The sequence below is a fragment of the Eucalyptus grandis genome, chromosome 1 (genome assembly GCF_016545825.1).
Source record: "Eucalyptus grandis isolate ANBG69807.140 chromosome 1, ASM1654582v1, whole genome shotgun sequence".
NCBI classification, from domain to species: domain Eukaryota; kingdom Viridiplantae; phylum Streptophyta; class Magnoliopsida; order Myrtales; family Myrtaceae; genus Eucalyptus; species Eucalyptus grandis.
The window spans coordinates 50,542,822-50,566,770 of record NC_052612.1 but is presented as its reverse complement, the minus strand read 5'-3'; the positions used below and the strand labels follow the sequence as shown (position 1 = coordinate 50,566,770).

At 39.6% G+C, this 23,949-nt stretch overlaps 4 protein-coding genes across 6 annotated transcripts; 2 read left to right on the top strand and 2 right to left on the bottom strand.

Moving 5' to 3' along the window:
- The first annotated feature begins 1,774 nt into the window (after positions 1-1,774).
- On the top strand, positions 1,775-4,136 carry LOC120290306 (probable mediator of RNA polymerase II transcription subunit 26b). 3 transcript variants are annotated; one of them, XM_039306238.1, is made up of 8 exons: positions 1,775-2,004; positions 2,133-2,506; positions 2,694-2,762; positions 2,843-2,928; positions 3,072-3,124; positions 3,208-3,500; positions 3,580-3,667; positions 3,755-4,136. In XM_039306238.1, exons 1-8 carry the CDS (start codon positions 1,836-1,838, stop codon positions 3,892-3,894), a joined length of 1,272 nt encoding a protein of 423 aa, XP_039162172.1. In that variant the 5' UTR covers positions 1,775-1,835; the 3' UTR covers positions 3,895-4,136. The 3 variants fall into 3 exon arrangements, with proteins under 3 accessions (XP_039162172.1, XP_039162174.1, XP_039162177.1); XM_039306240.1 differs by having other exon boundaries at positions 1,917-2,004; positions 2,092-2,506; XM_039306243.1 differs by having other exon boundaries at positions 1,922-2,004; positions 2,082-2,506.
- Positions 4,137-5,502: 1,366 nt separating this feature from the next.
- On the bottom strand, positions 5,503-5,853 carry LOC120287532 (tubulin beta-3 chain-like). Its single transcript, XM_039300348.1, has one exon. It carries the CDS (start codon positions 5,851-5,853, stop codon positions 5,503-5,505), a length of 351 nt encoding a protein of 116 aa, XP_039156282.1.
- Positions 5,854-8,459: 2,606 nt separating this feature from the next.
- Positions 8,460-10,219, top strand: LOC104427454 (probable mediator of RNA polymerase II transcription subunit 26a). The gene is made up of 7 exons (XM_039300341.1): positions 8,460-8,822; positions 9,022-9,090; positions 9,179-9,264; positions 9,390-9,442; positions 9,534-9,826; positions 9,903-9,993; positions 10,080-10,219. The coding sequence occupies exons 1-7, from the start codon at positions 8,460-8,462 to the stop codon at positions 10,217-10,219; spliced, it is 1,095 nt and encodes a 364-aa protein (XP_039156275.1).
- Positions 10,220-10,806: 587 nt separating this feature from the next.
- On the bottom strand, positions 10,807-14,135 carry LOC104425389 (tubulin beta-1 chain). Its single transcript, XM_010038078.3, has 4 exons — positions 13,989-14,135; positions 12,829-13,227; positions 12,205-12,474; positions 10,807-11,758 (listed from the first exon to the last, which is right to left on the bottom strand). The coding sequence occupies exons 2-4, from the start codon at positions 13,220-13,222 to the stop codon at positions 11,073-11,075; spliced, it is 1,350 nt and encodes a 449-aa protein (XP_010036380.1). The 5' UTR covers positions 13,223-13,227; positions 13,989-14,135; the 3' UTR covers positions 10,807-11,072.
- Between the last annotated feature and the right edge of the window lie 9,814 nt (positions 14,136-23,949).

Here is a 23,949-nt window from a genome sequence, read left to right as displayed (position 1 = left end):
CATTGTGGACTTTCTCTACAAAAGAAGTGATGACTAGGGTAATTTGTCATGTGATGAGATGACAATATTGGCTGGTACACTGATGTGACATCACTCATTCAAATTAAATGTTTTTATTTTCAGATAATTTAATTTATTGTCATTTGGTGGAGTGACCAACGGTCTCGTGCCTATTCAAAAAATAAAATAAAATAACGGGGCTTAAAAGTCAACATAACTTTGGGAGCTCCAACTAAAAGCAATTCTTTTCTGTTTCACTTTACTAACCGGGTAGGACCACTCTTGCTATAAAGATACTGCTTGTAATAGAGAAATCTCAATTTCTCAACGACATAATTTTTAATTTGAACACGAATTGTCAATCAGAACCTCAAATAGTTGAATCATGAATTGGAATCAGACAAATTGCATGAACATTAAGTGAAACATTTAAAAATTTAAGTAAAGTACATTTTATTGTGAATGTTTTAGTAAGATCCATAACTTACAAAAAAGATATCTCAGTTTTGAGTACATGTTATGAATGCTATACATAAGAGTTTTGAGTACATGTTATGAATGCTATACATAAGTAGATATTTGTCACTCCTAGCTTTAAATCAAAAGATTGCATTTGAAGATAATCACAAATTCTTACACGCTATTATTCATGATGGTTTGTAGAGCACAAAATCTAGTTTGAATTATTATTTAACTATCATATTTTAATATTCATCATAAAATTTCACGTTACATTATCAAGTCAAAATAACTTGAGAATTTTTTCTTGCGATTTATTTTAGATATATAATCAAGAATCGACTTATTCACAACGGAAGGCAGTCCCATCCTCATCATTTTATCCCATTAATATCTTTCAACAAACAAAAACAATTACCGAAAGAGAGGAGATAAAAGCCCAAAGTAAGAAGCATAAATAAAGGGTAAAGAATACCATAAATAGTTTCTAAATCTTTCACGACAAGAAAATATCATCAATTTGAGATTGATAAATGTGGATATGCTTGGTCGGTTCCAAATAAATTCTAATCCCATAAAAATTAAAATATTTTCACTAGATAAAAATAAAAATAAGATCATTAAAATATATTTAAAATTTGATGAGAGTTAGTAACTAGAAAAATTAGGAGAAAGGGAGATCTTACGTCGGGTCCAAATAAATTGTGACCATTTATACAAAATAATAATCTGAATAATCATTTTTCCCATTTATTTTTCTCGTGCCGATGTCAAATGTTTTGCGGTACAACCTTATTTTGCTGCCTTTTTAGTGAATTCTTAAGGCTAAAATTAGGCTACCACAAATTAGTTAGTACCTTCTAAACATAGTTACGTATTCCATGTATATTAAAGTAAATTTCCATTTTTTTTTATATTAGATTGAAATTATCTCTATTGCAAAAGTAACTTCAGTTACGGCAATGACTCGAAATTTGGTCATATTCTAATAACTCATCTAGTTTTGAAGTAAATTATAAAATCATCAACAATTTGTTTATAACTTTTACATATGACTTCCGTAACTTGTAGACAGTTATATCTACATTGGAAAAGTGAGAACAAGCAAGTTGATTACTACTAAGTTTTCCCAGATCAAAAATTTTAATTATTCAAAAAAATCAGATTCGAGCAACTTTTCATTTAATTTAAACGTCACTGTCAGTAATTACAGCAATCCATAGTCCATACCCTCTTTCTTGAATTCGTTAAATGGGTTAGCAAAAAGTGGTGGGATGGATTGCGGTTGCATCTCATTGGATAGCAGAAGAAGAGACAAGGTTCTGATCTCAGACGACCGGAATTATAATCTTTGAAATCCAACGGTGGGAGTGGGTATGGCTTCGGTTGGGACCTTTAATGCCTTAATAAAGGAGGTCGCATTTGGCCTCAAGTTATGTTACATCGACTTAAAAATCAATTTCTGGTATGAAAGATACTTAACACAACATTACATTCACACGGAGTGCTTCGGCTGCAAGCTATTCCGTTCCAACATCTCTCCAGGTTAGTAACTATTTTCTTACTGATTCCGATGATACTTCCGCTGATTCAAAACTGTTATTTCATTATGATCGATTCAGTTGATAGCAGTTTCTTGACGTTCCTTGCGCTCTAAGCGATTTCCTCTTCAGTCGTTTCTGTGATGGGGGAGTCGCTCGATGACTGGAGAGAATTCTTCAGGACGACGGTGACCGACGTCTTTGAGTTCATCGACAAGGCCATCACGATCGCCGCGCTTGATTGCCCCCAAGATTTTCTGTCTCAAAGAGGCCGTATCGCAGAGCAGCTGTTCTCGTGCGGGACAGCTCGCGATGGAGGTGACTGTGCAGCCGAGAGTAAAGAAAGCAAGGCGAACGGCGACACAGGTAATGCTGCGAGCAGTGTGGGCAGCATAAAGCACGGTGATGGAGAAGCCGAATCATTCGGCAACAATATCGAAGAGGCCTCTCTAGTTGTCTGTGAAGTTCTAAGGATCAAGCAGGTTTTGGACAATAGCCGGCATGAGGTCAATGTCCTAACTCTAAATCTGGTTCATGCATGGCTTATTTCTGTTTCTCGTCCATTCTTTACCCATTGTTTTCGGATGTCAATGGTTCTTGGAGATAAGTTTGTGGATATGACGTCAAAAATGGCTTCTTGAGATCTTCTGGAGAGCATGCAATCTAACTTGGTATCCTTTCTTGGTATAACAGTCTGAGTCCGCGCTGCTTGAATCGTTGAGAAGACTCCGATCTATGACTATTACTCTAAAAACATTGAAGGTTCGATTGAAATTCTATAGGGAGTGGTACATGCTTTCTGCATCAACACTTGGTAATCTAATTTGTCCAATTTCTCGCAGAAAACTAAGATCGGGATAAGTGTCAACAGTCTCCGAAGGAACTGCGGATCAAAGCTGATTGCTCAGCTTGCCCACGACATTACTATGTACGGAGTGAAACGCCTGTTTTTTTGCATAGTTTCTGGTCTATAGCATAGGCTAAGGTCATTTCCATAGAATTTGCCCGTCGAACTTGGTCCTGCAAGAGCACGATGGTTTCATACTAACTGCTTGATTCTTTTCTTCGCAGGAGATGGAAGGCTATGGTCGAAGAGATAAGCCGCAGCACAGAGGATGTTGCTGGTATTAATTTACTGCAGAAACATCCTTGCTCTTTGAGCCCCCATGCGCCGAGTTTTTTTTAATCTTGTGCTTGAATTTTATAGATCCTTGCAACGTTGGAGACAGAACGACATCTTCCGTCAAGAACATCAGGAAACCAGGACAAGAACAGTGCGACGTCAGCCAGGCAGGTTCACTAGCTGACAGGAACCGGAGGCTGAATGTGAACCAGCACCGAGGCACTGTGAAGCCCAATATGTCCTCAAACGCTGACCCGAGAACAATCCCCCAAAGCGAGATTGTGTCGCGGAAGTTTGAGAAGGAGAGAATGCTTCGGTCTCAAAAGTCGAATGAAACTGTCACAGGGGGCAAAAGACCACTTGCCAGTCGACAGAACGTAAGTAGAATAACAAATTTGATTTCCAAGTATCCTTTCAACCGAAAGAACTGACTTGTTCATTTGGTTCATTCGAAAGATCAAATGCTCCAACAAAGTCGTAGCAGAGGTGGGGTTTGAATCCAGCGAGAGGGAGACACAAGAACTTCATCGAAAAGCAGAAACAGGTTATTAGATTGATTTCATACTATATAGTCAGCTGTTTCTTGGACCGATTGCACAGCAAGCACTAATTCCGTCATTTCTTTTCACAGACAAAAGGCGTCGGACGGTGCTGGTATTGGATCTATGTGATCTCCCAAAGATGGCGACGAGTCTTAAGGCTCCGTGCACAACAACTAGGAAAGCTCATCGGCAGAGGGTGCTTTCGCAGAGCCTGGTATCATCCTTCTGAAGACCAAAAGTACAGAGCCAACAATTTTGCACAGAGAGACCAAAGTTACTGGACTGGTAATCAAGCAAGAGTTCTATAGTTTATAGTTTTCTTCTTAGTTGAAGCCAATTAAAAGCTCTGGGAGCTAATCAATAGAGTCCTGTTCTAGGAGGTAATGTTGATGTGTTTGCCGGAAATTGTATCTAGCGACCTGTAATCAAGACTTTAATTTCTCAGCTATAAGAACCTAGTTTGCTTTTACAGCTTGGCTGTCTCACGTTCTCCTACTACGAATTGCTTCTGTGGCCATAAGAAATGGATGACTAATGAATCGGATGTGCTTTGTGTCTCCAGAATTTAGCTCGTTAAATTCAATTATAACATGGGAGACGACCGCTTTCTCTGAATGAAGTTAAAATTAGTTTGGCATGTAAGTTACAAGTGGTTTTATCATCGAAGGAGACATGTAGCAAGCAACTGAAATTAACAAAAGAAAAAGAAGTTTCTTCCTGAGAGGGGAAAAAACAGCAGAGTTAACGTCACAAAGACGAGCATAAAACGTTGTTGCAGATGAACATAAGAGACTGTTGATATGAAATGTTGTTGTCCGCAGCATAAAAGAAACGGACAACACGTGGACACACATTAAGGTAAAAGATATCGCCAACATCACCCGAAGTTGGACCTTCCGAATCTCACCTAGCAACAGATATTAGCAAGTTCTATTCCCAAAGTTGAGATTAGGATCAACCGTTCCAATCATCCCCCGATGCTACGGCAGACGCGTATAACGCAATAACAAACACTCATGCATCAGTGACGAGCCAGTTCCTCCACCGAGAGAGGGGCATACTTGGAAACCTTCAGAAAGACTGGACAGAGTTGTGGCATCTCCATGAGAAAATATTAGGTGGTCTCGGTGCACCAAGTCAGCATGGTCCCGGGCAGTGGGTACAACTTACTTCCGAAGTTATTCCTATAACTTGAAGTGCCCTATCTGCATCAGTCATGCACCAAACCAACTAAAAGAGAGGAAATCAACATACTAAATGCCGTAGAGGACTGTAGAATGAAATTATTCCCAAGAAAAAAAGGTGCATACAAATGTAAAATTAAGTGATCCATAAGGAGGAGCTATTGTGTCTCTTAAAGGTTTATTAGCTACAGAAGTAATTTTATCGACTCACGCTTACTGGAACAAATAATCAAGCACATCGCAATCGATCTTTACCTTGAAGACAATCGTAGACCATGACCTCCTATCTCGCTGTTCGTAGACAAACAAAGTGGTGCCATGTTCCATAGCTATGGAAATGTTGTTTTTATTCGAAAATAACTTATACAACTTTAAAAGGTTGTATTCGTTCGAATGTATTTATCCAGCATTTGTTTCAATTCTTTGTAGAACTGTCAAGTATTTTCATAATCTTCTTCTTTCATTTTTCATTTTCTTTTGAAAAATATATTCGAAAGACCCTTCAAAAATACTAAAATTATTATATAGTATTATTATTTCAGACTTTATTGTATCCTGAATTAAATTTGCCGGTCACCTCAAAATCCGACTTAAATACTCTAAAGATTCAATTTCATTGCTCTATCCGATTCCAAGCTATATTTTTCAAACACTCACAACACCAGGAACCGCTTTAATAAGCCCAGTGCGGCTTCATTACAGTGCCCCCTGGCCCAGTCATCACCAGCAGCAGATTGCCCATATACAATATTACCAGGCCAGAAGATCTTCCCATAGGAACCTGTTCGAATGGTAACCATGGTGCCTGGTTCATGATCCATCAGCACAGCTCGAGGAACGAATCCACCACGAGATGCCTCATTGCAGTAGACACCGACACTGCAGATCAGATGTCCCGATTTACCCACCAGTTGGATCCCATGTTCGTCGCAGAAGACTTCACAAAATTCGGATCCAATCTGGTTACCGACCAATTTGGTTTCCACATCGTCCACCTTGAACATGAAGGATCTCTCTCGTCTTTCCCATATTCACTACAAACTAAAATCAGTATCGACCACATAGGATTACAACCAAATTCAAATTCAAAATTATGACGATACATTGTTCAGATTAGAATAATATTCTAAGAAATAGATGGGGAATCAACCGACTCGTAGCCCAAGGCAATTTTAGTCTCATCGTTTTATCCTGTTAATATCTTTCAACCAGCCAAAATAATGGGGAAATTGTCCAAATCAATCCTAACCCTATTATTCGAAGCCCTAAAATATTCAATCTTACCAATTTAATTATAAATCTTTGCACGAAATTCCAAAATAGTAATCCTAATTAATTTTCACAGGAAATCACTGATATGGCAATGTCCTATGCAAGACGGCTAGCAATTATTGAATTGCCACATCAGCAATTTCCTGCAAAATTTAACCAGAAATACTACTTTGAAATTTTAGGCAAATATTTAGGATTAAATTGGCAATATTGAAGGTACAGGACTAAATTAGCATCCATTCAATAGATTTATGACTAATTGGATAATTCTTCCCTAAAATAAGCTTAGAGAAGTTTCTAGTTCTCTTTCGTAAAGTATTGTTCTAAAAATTATAAGTTATGAACTCTTGGCGGTTTTTATGAAAAAGAAAAACTGATATCATGGAGTAAAGTAACTACTATTAAAAGTATGTTTTCTCCTGAAAGGCAAAAGCTAGAGGATAACAGCTTCTATCTGGCTTTTACAAGTAAATCTTTGACGCCAACAAATTTGGGGTAAAGAATCCCATTTAAGTTTCTAAAATTATCGCTACATGAAAATATCTTTAATTCAATGAAATTTAGCTCATTGAAAAACTAAGATAAATGTGGATATGTGTGGTCGGTTTCAAATAAATTTTAATTTCATAAAAAGTTTTAACAATATTCGATAGATGAAGATAAGGAAGAGATCTATAATATATATATATATATATATATATATATATATATATATATATATATAAAAATTTAAAATTTAATGAAAGTTAGTTCCTTAAAGAATTAGGAGAAACGTAGATTGTGCTATGTTAGTTCCAAATAGATTATAATGATTCATACACAATAATAACTTGAATAATCTTTTTTGGATTAATTCTTCTCATGCTAATATCAAATGTTTCCGTAAACCCTTATTGACCTTTTGTCGCCTTTTAAGTAAACTCCCACAAGTTAGTAACTTTTAAAAATGGTTTGTCATTTTGTGTTTCTTGTTTCAAACACTTTTAAGAAACACTTATTTTGTTTTTTCTTTTTTCTCTTATTTTCTTGTTCTTTTTTCTTTTGGCCGGTGCCGCCCTCCGCCATGGCCGGCGACCGGCCGACGAGGGGCCGGCGGCCTCGCTCCAAACACGGCGAGGCTCGCCGTGCCGGGCGAGGCCGACCTCGCGCCGACCCGGGCGACCTCGATCTCGCCCGATCCGGCGAGGCCGACCTCGCGCCGGCCGGGCGAGCTCGATCTCGCCTGGATCCGGCGAGGCCGAGCTCGCCTGGGCCGGCGAGCCTCGGCCTCGCCGAATCTGGGCGAGTCGGCGTCGCCGGCGGTGGCCCTGCGAGGCCGCGCCGCCCGCCGGCCGGGCGAGCTCGGCCTCGCCGGATCAAGGCAAGGCCGACCCTCGCCGGCCGGCGACCGGCCAAAAGAAGAAAAAAAAAAAAAATGAAAAAGAAAAAAAGGAAAAATAGAAAAATAAAAGAAATAAAAAAATTATCCAAATTTACCTAACATGTTTCGTTTATTTTTTATTCCCGAACAAGTTTACCAAACGCATTGTTTTGTTCAAAAATTGTTCTCCGGCAACGTAAAACACTTTTTTCTATTTCTCGTTCCCAAACAATTTTTAAACAAACGCAAACACATATCTTCTAATTATCTCTGTTGCAGAAATAATTCTCGCTATCAATTTGTTCATATCTCTAAGAAGATATCTAGGTTAAAAGTAACTCAAAAGCTATATGAAACTTGTTTATAACTTTTCCGTGTGATTATTAATTTTTCATATAAACAGGTAAGTTAGAATATAATGTTGGATATTGATATATAAATCCAATGGTTTTTAGACATTGCTTTTAATTAGTTTTCCGTGGGTTTGGTAAACCCCAAAACAGCAAAAGGCAATTTTCATAAATTAGATTCAAGGGACATTTAATTTAACTCAAATTTACGAAACTTATCGAAAATAATTACTCCAATTGGAAGAAGGAGAGAGGCGGTTCGGATCTCAAATGACCCGTTAGTTATTATTTCCTTCGACGATCATTGAAATCCAACGGTGGAGATGGCTTAGCTCTGTTCCGATCTAAGATAGGAAAGTCGAAGTCCTTTAAATTCCCTCCTTTTCTGCTCTGCTGCGACACTCAAAACGCTACGCTCCCCTGTTCTGACATAGCAGAGCTGCAGCATCTCTCTCAAGGTTAGTCGCTGATTTTCTCGCCCATCATCTTCCTCCGCTGTTGCGCCGATGGTTCTGCTTCTCTTTCGAAACGGGTCATTCGTTTCCATCGATTCGGTTGTTAAGGGAAGGAAATTTATCTCGCAGTTTTTCAAGCGCTGTGAGTGATCTACTATTGGATTGTTTCCACGATGGGGGAGTCGCTCGATGTATGGAGAGTATTCTTCAGGACGACGGACACCGACATCTTCGAGTTCATAGACAAGGCGATCACGATCGCTGCGCTCGATTTCCCGAAAGATTTTCTGTCACGAAGAGGCCGTATCGCGGAGCGGCTTTTCTCGCGCGAGGCTGCTCGGGCCGGAGGTGATTGCGCAGCCACGAGTAAAGAAAGCAAGGCGAACGGCCACGTGGGTAATGCTGCGCACGATGTGGTGAGCATAAACTGCAGTCATGGTGAAGCTGAGACATTCAGCGATGATATCGAATGGACCTCTCAAGTTGTTCGCGAAGTTCTAAGGATCAAGCGGGTTTTGGACAATAGTCGACGTGAGGTCAGTTTCTCAACCCTGAATTTCGTTCATCGCTGGCGAATTTCTGTTTCTTGCCCCAATCTTTACCCATTGACCTTGATATGTAGTTTTTGGAAATAAATGTGTCACTAAACCCTTCAAAGTGTTTCGAGCCCTATTCATTCTTGAGATCTTCTGTAGTGCATGCTATCTTACTTCGTCCTGTTTCTTGGTGTGGCAGTCTGATTCCGCGTTGCATGAATCACTGAGAAGACTCCAGTCGATGAGCATCACTGTGGATATATTGGAGGTTTGATTGAAGTTCTATATGGAATGGTACATTCTTTTTGCATCAACCGTCTGTATCTTGATCGTTTAATTTGTCTGACTTCTCGTAGAAAACTAAGATCGGGGTAAGCGTCAACAACCTCCGAAGGAATTGCGGGTCGAAACAGATTGCTCTGCTTGCCCACAACATTACTATGTATGAAGTGATCCATTCGTTTTGCAAAGTGTCCTGTTTATAGTATAGGATAAGGTTATCTCGTAGAATTTATCTGTCCAAATTCGCCCACAATATTACTAAGTGCACGATTCTTTTCTTTGCAGGGGATGGAAGGCTTTGGTGGAGAAGTTTTGCTGCCGAACAGGGGATGCTGCTGGTATTTATTTACTGCACAAACATTCTTCTTCTTTATCTGGAGGCCCCAGATGCCCAGTTTTCTTAACTGGGTGCTTGAATTCCTTTTGTAGATCCTCACAAAGTTGAAGACGGAACAACATCTTCCGTCAAGAACCAGAACATCGGGGAACCGCCACAGGAGAAATACGACTTCAAAGAGCCCGCTTCACTTGCTAAAAAGAAGCGGAAGCTAAATGTGAACCAGCAACCAGGCACCGGGAAGCCCAATATGTCCTCAAATACTAACTCGAGGACAACCCCGGCAAGCGAGGTTGCATCATGGAAGTTGGCGAAGGAGAGAATGTTTCGGTCGAAAACCTCAAACCGATCAATCACGGGGTGCAAAAGACAAAATGCCATTGACGTAAGTAGAAAAGCCAATTTAATTTCCGAGTATCCTTCCGATGATATGAACTGACATGTTCATTTGGTCCAATCAGGTGACCAAAGGCTGGAACGAAGTTGTGGCGGACATTAAGTATGAAGCCACCAAGAGGAAGATGCAAGAACTTTACCAAAAAGTAGAAACGGGTTAGTTGATTGATTTCGTAGTATGGTCAGTTTTTCCATAAAACTAATACACGGCAAGGCATAATTCTATTATTCCTTCTCAACAGGCAAGAGGCGGCGGACTGTGCAGACATTGGATTTGTGTGATCTCCCAGAGATGGCAGCGAATCATAAGCCCCCGTGCGCCAGAACTGCAAAAGCTCATCGACAGAGGGTGATTTCGCGGAGCCGGGTTTCATGCGTTTGAAGACCGAAAGTCCATAGCCAACAATTTTGCCACAAAGAGATCGAGGACTTTGGACTTGGGATCAAGCAAGAGTCGCATTGTTCATAGTTGTAGTCTTAGCAGAAGACGATGCAGGACAACTAGGTGTTAATCATTAGAGTCGAATTTTAGGAGGTGATGTTGATGATTTCTTTGCTGGAAGTTGTACATTGCAATTTGCCATCAATAAGGACCTCAATTTTTTTAGCCATGTGATGCTAATACAGTTCTATCCTCGTATTTCATTTACTTTAAACCACGTAAGTGTAGACTTCTTAGGTTACAGTTTCCCAGGGAACAGCTTGAGCGTCTCACGTTCTCCCACTGAATTTGCTTCTGTGGTCATAAGAAATGGGTCTCTAACGAATTTAGATGTGTTTTGTGTCTGGAATTCAGCGCGTTATATTCAATTATAGAAAGGAAGACTACCACTTTATCTGAACGAAGTTAAAAGTCATTTGGCTTGAAAAAAAAAAAAAAAAAATACACCGAAATGCGACAAGAGCAGTTTTATCACCGAAGGATATCTATGAGACGAGCGAAAAATAAGAGACGGATTCACAGAGACGAGAAAATTGGAGCTTGCAGATGAACATATCATAGATTCATATGATTCATGTTCTTGTCTGTAGCATAAGTGACACAGGACATCACATTCGGAACCAACAATAGAAAGGTAGAAACATATCGTGAACACCACCCGACCTCAGACCTTCCAAAACGATATTAGCAAGTAGGTTTCCCAACCGGTCCAATCATCCCCTCGTACTACGGCAGGCACGTAATAACGCAATAACGAACACTCAAGGATCCATTACACTCCTGCTGCTAACTCTCACATGTCATCCGTTATCTCCTCCTCCTCCTCCTCATCCTCATACTCGCCTTCCTCATCAGCAGTCGCATCTTGATATTGCTGATACTCGGACACAAGATCATTCATGTTGCTCTCAGCCTCGGTGAATTCCATTTCGTCCATTCCTTCACCAGTATACCAGTGCAAGAAAGCCTTTCTCCTGAACATGGCAGTGAACTGCTCGCTCACCCTCCTAAACATTTCCTGGATGGAAGTTGAATTCCCGATGAATGTGGAAGCCATGGAAAGCCCCTTGGGAGGAATGTCACACACGCTTGACTTCACATTGTTAGGAATCCATTCCACAAAGTAGGAAGAGTTCTTGTTCTGTACATTTATCATTTGCTCATCAACCTCCTTGGTACTCATCTTGCCCCTGAACATCGCTGATGCAGTAAGGTAGCGGCCGTGCCTTGGGTCAGCAGCACACATCATGTTCTTGGAATCCCACATCTGTTGTGTGAGTTCTGGCACTGTCAATGCGCGATACTGCTGGGAACCGCGACTGGTCAGAGGGGAAAAACCAACCATAAAGAAGTGCAGGCGAGGGAAGGGAATCAGGTTAACAGCAAGTTTCCTCAGGTCAGAGTTCAGTTGACCCGGGAAACGGAGGCAACAAGTAACTCCACTCATGGTTGCAGAGATCAAGTGGTTCAGATCGCCAACTACAAAAGCATAAAAACCCAAGCCAAGATTTCAGCCAATCATCGATTGACAAAATGTAATCCACGACAGAAAGGACAACAAAAGCACGAGACAGCAGTCTGAAGTAAAGTGCCCAATGATACAACATTATTCCATAGGCCAAGAAGATAGAAATAAAGTCCATACTTCTTAAACTATTCTTATTTAATTAGTTTAAATTGAACAGACCAGGCTGAAGAACTCGCGATATGATTATTGAATTGTAAAAAGGCCATAATTCAATAAGCAAATAGAAAACAGTAAACACCAGATTCTAGACAATTTGCGATGGTGCCAGCATGTCTGAATTTCTATTGTTTGGCCACTTTTCTCTTTCAACTCAGCATGCCAGATGTAAACCAAATAAATCAAATAGAGTAGATCATGAAGAAACTATATCTAAAGCCATGAATTCTTGTCTACTTACAGCTGGGAGTTGTCAGCTTGAGAGTCCGGAAGCAAATATCATACAAAGCTTCATTGTCCAGAACCATGCATTCATCTGCATTCTCCACGAGTTGATGGACAGAAAGGGTGGCATTGTAAGGCTCGACCACTGTATCAGAAACCTTAGGAGAAGGGAACACAGAGAATGTCATCAACATCCTATCAGGATATTCCTCCCTGATTTTTGAGATGAGCAAAGTGCCCATTCCAGAGCCAGTTCCTCCACCAAGTGAATGGCATACTTGGAAACCTGCATAAAGACCACCCGATGTTATGGTATCTTCACACAGTAGATGAAAAACATTCTTTTTAAGTTATTCCTATGACTTGAAGTCCCCTATCTGCATCAGTCAAGTACCACCTAAAAGAAAGGAAATCACCACATTAAATAGAGTAGAGGACAGTAAAACGAGATTATATGATGATATTTGCCCCGAGAAATAAGGTGAGCGCAAATGTAGCATGAAGTGATCCAAAAGGAGTAGCTAGAGTATCTCTTAAATGTTTATTAGCTACAGATGTAAGTTTATCAACTTATAATTACTGGAGTCTACGATCATAGAACAAATGATTAAGTGCAACACAATCAGCAATCAATCTTTACCTTGAAGACAGTCGCAGTTCTCAGCCTCCTTTCTCACAACATCAAGAACTGCATCAATAAGTTCAGCGCCTTCAGTATAGTGCCCCTTGGCCCAGTTATTTCCAGCACCAGATTGGCCAAAGACAAAATTATCAGGCCTGAAGACCTGCCCATAGGGACCAGTTCTAATGCTATCCATGGTGCCCGGTTCAAGATCCATCAGCACAGCTCGAGGAACAAATCTACCGCAAGATGCCTCATTGAAGTAGACATTGACACGCTCAAGCTGCAGCTCAGATGTCCCAATGTAATGACCAGTCGGATCTATCCCATGCTCGTCACAGACGACTTCCCAGAATTTGGATCCAATTTGGTTACCGCATTGTCCACCCTGAATATGAAGGATCTCTCTCATCTTGCCTGCACACATTAAAAACTAAAATCAGCATCAACGGCAAGGGACAATGACCAAAGTCAAGTTCATAATGGTCACTATAGCTAACTTCGTGGAATGCAATACAGATAACAATCACTTAAGTCGTGTGTTTGACCCAAGCACAACAGATCATAGAAATGACAAACAGCAAGATAGATCGCGACTGTCTAGGCATTCAATCATCGAAGAGCTCCCTTTCCCTGATAAAGAAAACGAATGGTACTGCCGTATGACCAACTCTTCACCTGAAAGACAAGCCAGCTTATAGCTCACTCACGAAACAAGACAACCCCACTTCATCTAAGCAAAAACGAAACTCCAGTGGATCGCTAATTCTTAAAGATGCAACTCGCTTTAGAATGAGAAACACGAATCTGCTTATTCAAGCAGCTCCCGCAGCCAGATCGGACTGTCCAAACAAATGCAGACCGAAAAATCAAGACCGGTCGACGGATCTACAGCTCGAGAGCACGCACGAGCCGCAACTTCGACAGATCACGTGCAGAAAACAACGAAACATCGAGCGAAGCTCCCGCCGATTGCTCGGGGAATAGATCGCAGTGCAGCAGCGACAGTTCGAACCAGCCGCGACACGCGCGCGCCGCATCGACACGGATCGGAAGCATTTCCAAGCCACGGCATTCGAATCGAGCAAACCAACAACGCCTCATCAATGGCGACCGAAACACGAAGAGAAAACGAAGCACGACGGAGCATCGATCGAAGGGCGCGCGATGAAGCTCACCGGAGAAATGCGGGCGGAATCCGGCGGATCGGAAGGGGATCGGCGACGGAGATGGAGCGACTCGGAAGTGAGACTGAGAGAGTGTGGATTGCAGAGGATAAGAGGCAGCGCGACTGAGGAATGTTTATATATACGCGGGAGCGAAGCGGAGGGGCGGGGGGGGGTGCGGTTTCGGTAGATCGGACGGCGAGAGTCGTTTCCTTCCTTTTTCGGCGATGGGGTCCCTTGCGGTGCCGTCCGATGGGGACCGCGGACGGCTCGGATTCGTTTCTGCCGTTTTTCTTTAAAAACATGTGCGTTCGGCGAATTTTAAGGTGATCCACATCCATCTGATCATTGCTTGCTCGAATTACATCCGTACATCATCCATAATCCCTGTTCTTTGGGAATCTCCGTCCGATCGGACGGCTACGGTGCACTGGATTCACATGCACCCGATTTTATTTGAATGGTGGCTCCCACTCGGGAGGGGCAATTGGATTCGAAAAGTTTTATCGGGTACTCGGGAATCCATATCTTTCGACACATCATCAATCGTCGAACGCATGAGACGTTGCGAATGGTGAATCAAATGACTTGTTGTTTAAGTAACGTTGGGAGCAATCTCGGGATGTTATTGCGAACCTTTCATTTCTATGGATCTGTCGACGGTAGTATCTTAATCCATTGAAGCAATGTATGATTTGAGCAAAGTTGTGATTCCTAAATCTATCTTGAACCCACGAGCTCAACATTGATTATAAATGGAGCTCCCCAAGGTTTTTGTGATAGATCTAATGGATAAAGATGGTTAGACCATCGAGCAAGAAAAATCAAGTGAAAATTGGCTCAAGGGGCCTTGATTGCGCTTTGATCACATTTCCTTACAAAGATTGAGGATTTTATCGAATCAATCGAAAGATCGACAATTTTATTAAATTATATACGGAAATTTTGAAATTTTCAATATGAGATATCTTTTCATCTCTAGAGCAAAGATAATAACGTGATCCATTGAAAGATCAATAATTCAGTCAAAAAAAATTGAAATTTCATACATCTCATCTTAATTTTTATATTAAAGTGGCTTACCATATATATATATATAAAAAACTTATGGAGTTCCTAGTTAGGTAGAGATTTTTTGTTTTTGGTCTCAGCCATCTAACGATGGAGATTAAAAACCAAATGGAAGTGGATTTTCTCCGGGCAGCACCTTGGGGAGCAAAAAGGTAGGTCCCAGAATGTGCATTGTGCAGCAGATCACATGAGGGGAGCGAAATCGACATGTGATCTGCCACGTTATGCCAGCAAAGATGTTGGGACTCACTCCATCCCCCCTCTCTTAACCGCGGTAAGGATTTGACCGGACACCACGGTTAGTCCGAGGGCCCAATCAGCTAGGAATCCACGTTGCTTGGTTTAGGGTGTAAGCATCCTTACGACTGCTTAGCTTTATTATATTGGGGAATTGCTTTGATCACAAGACCAACTGTGCTTAATCCAATTGTTTTCTCTAGGACCATAATTTTTTAGGTTGGAAGATGTGGGACAACAGGTGTCAATGAGGGGAATCCCATGGAGGGTATTCGTAATTTATCGAGTTACAACTGTACTCGTTTCGTGCTATAGAAATAACATCATATTTTAATTTAATTTGCCATAGTAGATAAGCCGGTCGCTTACCTATAAAAAAGTATCAACGTGGTGTACATGTGTGTACTTACGGTGCATTTTGAAATTGATGGAGCACGCATTCCGATGTCCATTTCTTTTTAGTCATTATTGATGCTTTGAGAGAAAAATTCTATTTGTTGTCCCCGCAAATAGTTATGATTGGTATAAATTCGTTTCATGACAAGAAGATCTGAAATCCGATGGACTAAATAAGATGCAGGCTTGAGCCCAAATGGGTAACGATACAAAACTGTTCATCCATGCCATGGGCGTAAACCACACAAGTTATAATACTGGGCCTTAACCATTAAGCCAACCCATGACCAATCATTGGGCATAGAAGCACATTGAAGAAGCCATAATTGTTTTGAGTAGCTTGACATTGATCCTAACACTTCCGATGACTTACGGATTTGATTTCGCGATCAGTTTGGTGAAAGAATTCTTTGTGAAAAATTTCGAATTTTCACGCGTTTGTGTCCCTGAAAATAATGAGTTAATGGAAATTCGTTTGCGGTCAAAGAAAATATTCATACTTAAAATTAGAAAAATGAAATTCCTTAATCTAAAAAAGGGGGAAATTTTCCTTGACTTGAAATCGTTTTTCTCTATCAAGAAGTTTTCCAGAAGACAAACACACTCGGAGTGATTTTTTCAATTTTACACTAGACAACCCATTCTCATCTCGGCAGAGAATTCGTTCGTAGCTCTAGTTTTGCTTTGGGCCCCCCAAGAGCATTGCACAATCTCACAATTGAGCCATCTCAGCTCAATTGTCATCCCCTAATGCACGAGCCATTTTAAGCACGCTTGCTCATTCCATGGCCCGTTTCTTATCAGAAACTCAATTCGATCCAAATGTAAGAGAGAGAAAGAGAGAGAGAGACAGCTTCCTGGTCCAGTAGATATTATGAGATTGGGCCTGAAAAGAGCCTGGTGCTTCTGTTCATGTCAATCCATCATCTTTCCATGCTCTAATTCCTGCCTCTTTCGGGCCATATCTGCTCTAATGCCTATCTTTCCCAAGCAAGGAGAAAACTGAAGAGCAATCTTGTCTCTCTCTTTTGCTCTTTTCCACGATCCGAGTCCCGTGACGATGCGTAGGCCGCGAACCCACGGAGAAACACCTCAACCGATCTTATATGACCAGGCAGGGCGTGATAAGATAAAGCTCGATCATATGGCCCAAACGCGAAACCGTTTGTGTTCGGCGTCGCCACGAGAATTGACCTAAATTTTACGAATTCCACAGGTTTCGTTGGGTCCCGGAAAAGATACCAAGATGGATGCGAATCTGTCGCGTAGACTTTGACCTCAGGTGCACCCAAAAGGATCAGATAATGCGAAACCCCCCTACTTTGACGGTTCAATACAAACATCCCTATCCACATCTACTTCACATTATTATATACATGCCGTCTAGACCATAGCAGGTCCTTGGTGGATCGGTACCAAAGGAGCCGTCGCTTTCGGCCGCTCATGAATCTCCATCCTCATTCATGCACGCTCCCCTAATTGATTTCCTCCCTTCTCTTTTACGCCAAGGGCCGCCCCTCACGTTACCCCAAAGACGGGGTTGATAGTCAAGCATCGAGACCGAGAGGCCTCGCAAGAGATCACGCTCTCTGTGGCTCAACTTGTTTCGGGTGCATTTGGTAAATATTCCTAGTCCTGAGAATAATTTCAACTCAGAAAAAAGTTTAATAAAATATTTAAATGTTAAATCACGTTTTTATCTAACAACTTTAATTTTTAGAATAATTGATTATGGTCCAACAAAATCTCATATAGTATTAAAGTCGGTGGTCTTAAATTCGAATAATTTCAAGTCTCATTTGTCTCCTAAATTAAATACGTCCACTAAGCCAAAAAAAAAGAGAGATCTAATTAAGAATGAGGGGGAGTGATAAAATATTTAATTATGAAATCACACTTTCATCAACTTAAACTTTTTAGCCCACAAAATCTCACATAGTTTTTTTTTTTTGTTTTGTTATTTAGACGAATTTTTGAGCATTTTAAGATGTTTGATAATTATACAAAAATTTATTTCCGGAATAAAATTCGGTGCAACCCTCAAATTTTTTGACTTAAAATTTCTTTTAATTCTAAATAATTTTAGTACATTTTCTCTTTTTCTTCTTTTCCTTTTTTTTTAACTTTCTTAAGAAAAAGAGGAAGAAAAGAGAATGAAAATAGTTTTGGTTTAATTCTTAAGTTGTTCCTAGGTAGAAATTTTTTTTCTACTTCTTAATTCAATTTTAAATCTATTTCCAAGAACAGAAACTTTACCAAATAAATTTCGATTTCTTTTTTGTCCCAAGGAATAAAAAGAACATAATTAATTACTATTTAGTCGATTACCAAGCAGACCTTTTGAGCTCCAATGGTATTATCTCGAGAGGTTGACAAGAGCCCGGCAAGAATCAAACCCAACGCCTCATGTTCACATCTCCGAGAGTATATCTTTAGCCACTCCTACGAACTAATATATAGAGGAGTTAGGCCTAGGTGTACCGCGCTTAGACGCATGTGGGGGGGTGGCCTCGGGCTATAGGAGAACGGGGCCAGATAAAGATTGCACGAATCCGGCGCGACAGATTGCAAAACTTATCGAGGAGATGGGTCCTACCCATGTGAAGGGTGTTGAGGATTTGCTATCAAAACCGTGCAATCATGGCTTTTTACCATAATCAAAGGAGGGGGTTCCAAAGGCTTCTCTGCCAAGTTAGTAAAGAATCCACGCATCCGCTCGGCTGGCTTGCTGATTGACTTCTTCGATTGCTCTCCCCCTTGATTTATCAAATAGTTAATTTGCTTTCGTAAAGAAGGCAGGAACGCCGGACAACCCGGGTTGAAATTCGGGGACCCGGCATTGGACCCGGTTTTCGTTTGGTGCTTGGAAAGTTGGCTTTGCATTTGGTCGAGCGATGGCATGGCGTGAGAGTCTGCTTTATTTTGTTTATGGTGAAAGGCATCCCCAAAGAGATGCAAGCAATGCGACATGAAAGCGATGATTTTTAGAATTTTTTTAAATTATTAATTTTTTGTGAAATAAACTAAACTTGATAACGTGAAAGTTTTGTAATTTTCGCAATTCAGCTCTTTGATCTTTAGAGATAGAGCCTCTGAACTTTTAACATAATATGCGATATTAGTCGATTATATTCATTAGCATCGAATACGAGTGGATTTTAGTACCTAATCAATATGTTGGTAGTTTGGACATCATTAATAAGTGAATAATTTTGGGAAAAGTGTCAAAAAAAGTCCTGGACATATTACATTTGTGTTAATTTAGTCTTAAACCTTTTAGGCTACATTTGGTAAAATTCATATCCCTCGTTTGGTGCTTTCTCAAGACAAGATAAAATTGAATATAAAATGGATAGATGTCAAATAAAAATGTCCCATGGGAAAAGTGGGATAAATGTGAATATGAATTCTTATATCTATAATAGGAAAGTTTTTTCTCAAATAAAAACTTCTTAAATTAACAAATTTAAAATTATATTTCAATATAAATAATATTTGAATTACAATAGAAGAAATTCAAAATAACAAAAAAATAATTTTTTTAATTTAATCTTATTATTATCTATGTATTCGAATTCAATTCGATCTTCTAATATAAAATTCAATATATAAATATATATATATAATATATAATATATATATTATATATCCATATGTGTTACATATTTGGGGAATTTTAGTGTTTTAGGTATACTACTATATTTTTCTATTAATAAAATTTTATTGGTGAATAATGGAAGGGGAGGAAAGAAATAAAAATAATAACTAAAAAAGAGAGGAAAATAAAATAAAATAAAGTTGACAAGAGTGTTATAAAAGATTTTTACCATCTCTATCTATAAAATTTATGATTTATTTATATTGATATGACGTTTTAACCAAACAATATATATGATATGATATGAATATATCCAACTTTATTATTACAACCATAGGATATAACAAAATTCCTTGGATTTCATATTATATTTTATCCAATTTTATTCTAGTTAGAAATCCATACACCAAATATAAACTTAAAGGTGCTTGTTTAATTTTAAACCTTTTGACTTGATACTACTTTAGTCTTTTTAGCCAATGTTGGTTGAATATTGATGATATGAATGATGACCAACTTACGTGATACTATGGCAATGATGTGGAATTTTTTAATGATTGTTTTATTATTTTTCTGATTTTTTTCTTCTTTTCTCTCATTCCTTTATTCTTCCTTTTACCAATGATTGACCACTAGCCATAAGCGATGGTTAGCCACCGGCCATGAGTGGGTGGGTTGGCCTTCCCTAGTCACGGCAAGACCAAGCCTTGACGAGGGTCGACCTTGCTAGATTTGGTGAGGGGAGCCCTCGTCGAGGCTACCCTTGCCCAAGCAAGACTCGGCCTCACCCAAGCATCGCCATGCCCAATGGTTGGTTACCACAAAAGGAAGAAGAAAGAGGGAGAGAAAAAAAAAAGAAAATCAGTAATAGTAAATAAAAAATTATTAAAAAATTATTTAAAATTATCTATGTCAACAAATAGTTTAAGAGTAAAGTGATATCATTAAAATGTTTAGGATTATATTGGAAACAATGTAATAAGTCTAGAACTTTTCCAACACTCTTTCCCAAAGAATTTTTTATCTACAAAATTGATCAGGTCTCAGCAGGCTTGGCCGGTAAGACGTCCACCTGAGAAGAGAATTGCCTGCCTAGGCCTCCCCCTTTTATTGAGCAGACCATTGGACTCGTGATCACCTCTAGCTGAGATGGGGGTCTATGTTTGGAAATTCTTTTGTTACGACTCGAACTCGTTCAGTGACGTCGTTATCGTCAAATTTGTAGTCCAAAGAATTTACAGGCATAAAAACTCACAAATCATCGGGTCAAATTCACTTATACGCCAAGTAAATACAAGTTAAGTACTCTTAAAGATTACGGCATGTGACGGGGTTACATTTCCAGCTTTCAGATTACAATAGTAAACCCACCAATAATTTACGCTTCTAGAAAAGAGAGAAAAGAAACTGAACAGTTGGAGAGGCTTCAAAGAGAAAAAGCTAATCTTCGCAATTAACGGACCCCATGCGTGTTAATCTAGCTGAAAAGATGTTTAGAACACACGACGTGGTCAAACGACACCGTACATCGGCGTGTGTGTAAGCCTAAATGACCGATGATTAATAAAACGTACTTAGAGAAAGGTTATGAAGGTCGGTTGGACCGCCCATGGCCAAACCATACACTAAAATCCTCGACATATAAGGATTAAAACAACCATACACTAAGTCCATCGAGACATATAGAAATAATGCCCGAAATTTTCGGACGGATCTACTAAATTAGTGTGCCAAGCAACGTAAAAATCATTATAGGCATCGAATATACCACATGACCTAATTAACTATCTTTTTAGGTATGAAAAAGGGTTTAAGCCGAATATAAAATTTTAACTTTGTAAATATATTATCTCTATTTTATCACTTAATGAAGCACGAGTAACTCTCTCTAGGAGGTAATGAAAAGAATTGAGTATCCAAGCCCTTATCGATTTCAAGATCAACAAATCAATTAACAAATCAATTAGTAGAGCGATTTCCTTTTCAAAAGTTACGCCACACTTTAAATTTGAAGCAAAAGCATAGCAGTCTTCTAATATCTTTAAGTAGTGTCAGCATTATCAATCATAAGCTCTGAACTAACAAGATCAGCGATGGCTTCAGAGTCGATCACAATGATGACCACAAAACTCGAAGTTCTGCTCGTATCGAGCAACATATTCCCGCAAATGCAGCGAAATCACCAAGCACCTGCTTGGCCTTTTCATTCTTAGTCGGCCATGTCACTTTAATTTATCGATTCGGTGTATCGACAATGCAACGATAAGTTCTATTTTTCTTCTTTTTAATGTTCGAAAAAGCAAGGGTGGGTTAGACAGGCTTCCATAAGATTCCTATGGAGGGGGGTCCCTCACCTCCATCGGCCTCATAATCACCGGGGCATTATATTTAGGTGGTGATGATTAAGGAGAGGGGGGAGACAATTGAGTTGCTTCCCCGTGTTTACCTAACCTATGCTCCCCACCCACGATTAATTTATAAAGCCTTATCTTAGACCTCAAAGCACCTAAGGTAGCCGTTATCATCTCTGAATCTAAAATAGTCCGCCCACCACTCCAGCGGAGACGCGCCGCCAGCTCCGTCGGCCCCCACGCACTCCCCGTGCCGGCTCGAAGGGGGCCGGAAAACTTCATTAGTAACTTAATGGTTACGAATTTTGATTTTAATAACTCATTTAATGTATGTGTGGTTCAATAATCAAATATCTTAACGATCCCCCTCGAGCATAGCTGGACTTTGGTCTGAGAATACAGTGAGAAAATGTATAATTCGGAAGACAATAACTAGTTTATAAAGATTTAAACTCAATACTTCATGCTCTGATACTATCTAAAATATATACTATTAAATGAGGATGTAATTTAATATTTAGATGTTCTAACGTATACTTCTATAACTATGATTAAATGGTCCTTGCAATAATGAGCAATAAAGTTGTTAATCAAGTTATACATTCCGATCTTTATAGTCAATTTCACTTAAAATACCAAAAGCATCTAAGCCAGAAGGAGTGGCTCCATATTTGACTTCAGGTTTGCCTCTTTGACTGGTTATGGAAATCAGACAGCCTGGCGTACCAAACATCCGAAGTCAGAAACTGAAAACCAGTTGTTGAATAGCCTCCAATCTTAGGGAGGCTCGTGGAAAGTCTGCATCGATTGTGGTTTCAAGGCCGCATGAGTGGTTGCTTTCACACCAAACGTGATATACATTTGTACTTTCGTACCATGCTAATCGTTTGAGCCAATGCCATTAAAGATTCAATACTAATACCTCCCGATATGTTTATCTAAACTAATTTTGGACTCACAAAAAAAACCACAATCCGGTACCACTTACCCAGAATCACTCTCCATCAGCATTCCATCCAACATTCCATTGAAATGCATATGTGAACAGAAGTGCCGAATGACAATAAGAGAGACTTGACTTGGAAAATTGATGGATCCAACGTGAAAAGTTAATGTGTGTCGTTTAACTAAGGTTATATTCGGATCCAGGTTACTAATTTGAGACTTTCTGTGAGACAAAAATTAATTTAAGAATAATTGTGTTATGGGAGTACCGTTTGAGGTTTTTTATGAGACATAAATTAATTTGCAATAAATGCGTCATAATAGTATTCTTTTAGGATTGTTAATGGTATTAACTCTAATTGTTAAAGATAATTTCGATTCTACAACTTTCTGCACACGCATGAAGCATATAGGATCCATTGCCAACTGCTTTTTGTTAATTAATGGCAAGCACGGTCTCTTTTGAAAATGCATATATCCATCACTCCTAACAACAATCAATTCTCGCAAGAGGTTTTAATATTCTTTTGTAATAATTTAGGGACTCGAGTGCCAAGATTTACTTAGAAATACAATGGATACTCTACAAACCTCATAAACTAAGTAGGAACTTTTGTCACATGCAATTGGCCTTGACCCACCACGACTTGCATGCACTTGATGAAATTTAAACAGAGGACCTCTAATTCCTAAGCCGAAAATTGTTCAATGCACCGACTCTAAATGTCGATTGGTTCCATCAGATGGAGTTAAGTTTTGACAATTGACTGTGCTAGTTAAAAATCCTTAGATTCGACAGCACTTTCACTGCAAGCCGTCTTATAACCCAAGTATTCTCTTGATTCCTGAATGTTTGTTGGTGCTATAGGGTGCACAACAAGCAAGATAAATATCCCATCATTTTTGTTTTTTTTTTTTTGGGCCAGACTAAGTAAAAACAAGGGTTAATCATCTGGATCTTTCAATTTAGTTTGTCAAGGAGGAAGCTATCATGTTCCTTTAATTGGAAAAGACACATGTAACTTCCATAATTATATCAGGGTAGTTGGAAGAAAAAGGCCTCCTTCGTGAACACTGTAGCAACCACAACCCTAAATGCTACTTAATTGAAGTGCAACCTACTGGAAGACTAGGACGTGAAATATTCTGTCACCTTCCTTTCCTTTCTTTAGTTGGAAAAGACAGTTGGAGTTTCTCTATTGTATGAAGGCAGTTGGGAAAAGGTTTCCTTCATTATAACTATAGAAGTTGACAATACTAAAACGGCAATTAATTGAATATCGACCTATTGTAAGACAAGGACAAGAAAAGTAGGTGGGCAAAACCGAATCAAGCTTCGAGTCCCTCGGGTTCAACTCGATGGTTACTCAAAACC

What these genes read in the sequence shown, in the direction of transcription:
- LOC104425389 (XM_010038078.3), bottom strand. Translation starts at nt 13,222, where the DNA reads ATGAGAGAGATCCTTCATATTCAGGGTGGACAATGCGGTAACCAAATT. An exon ending in GAACTGCGACTGTCTTCAAG is followed by an intron (nt 12,475 to 12,828) that starts GTAAAGATTGAT and finishes GTCTTTATGCAG; the next exon opens with GTTTCCAAGTATGCCATTCA. An exon ending in CAAGCTGACAACTCCCAGCT is followed by an intron (nt 11,759 to 12,204) that starts GTAAGTAGACAA and finishes ATGCTTTTGTAG; the next exon opens with TTGGCGATCTGAACCACTTG.
- LOC104427454 (XM_039300341.1), top strand. Translation starts at nt 8,460, where the DNA reads ATGGGGGAGTCGCTCGATGTATGGAGAGTATTCTTCAGGACGACGGAC. An exon ending in CCGAACAGGGGATGCTGCTG is followed by an intron (nt 9,443 to 9,533) that starts GTATTTATTTAC and finishes TTCCTTTTGTAG; the next exon opens with ATCCTCACAAAGTTGAAGAC. An exon ending in TTACCAAAAAGTAGAAACGG is followed by an intron (nt 9,994 to 10,079) that starts GTTAGTTGATTG and finishes CCTTCTCAACAG; the next exon opens with GCAAGAGGCGGCGGACTGTG.
- LOC120290306 (XM_039306238.1), top strand. Translation starts at nt 1,836, where the DNA reads ATGGCTTCGGTTGGGACCTTTAATGCCTTAATAAAGGAGGTCGCATTT. An exon ending in TTACTCTAAAAACATTGAAG is followed by an intron (nt 2,763 to 2,842) that starts GTTCGATTGAAA and finishes AATTTCTCGCAG; the next exon opens with AAAACTAAGATCGGGATAAG. An exon ending in CACTTGCCAGTCGACAGAAC is followed by an intron (nt 3,501 to 3,579) that starts GTAAGTAGAATA and finishes TTCATTCGAAAG; the next exon opens with ATCAAATGCTCCAACAAAGT.
- LOC120287532 (XM_039300348.1), bottom strand. Translation starts at nt 5,853, where the DNA reads ATGTTCAAGGTGGACGATGTGGAAACCAAATTGGTCGGTAACCAGATT.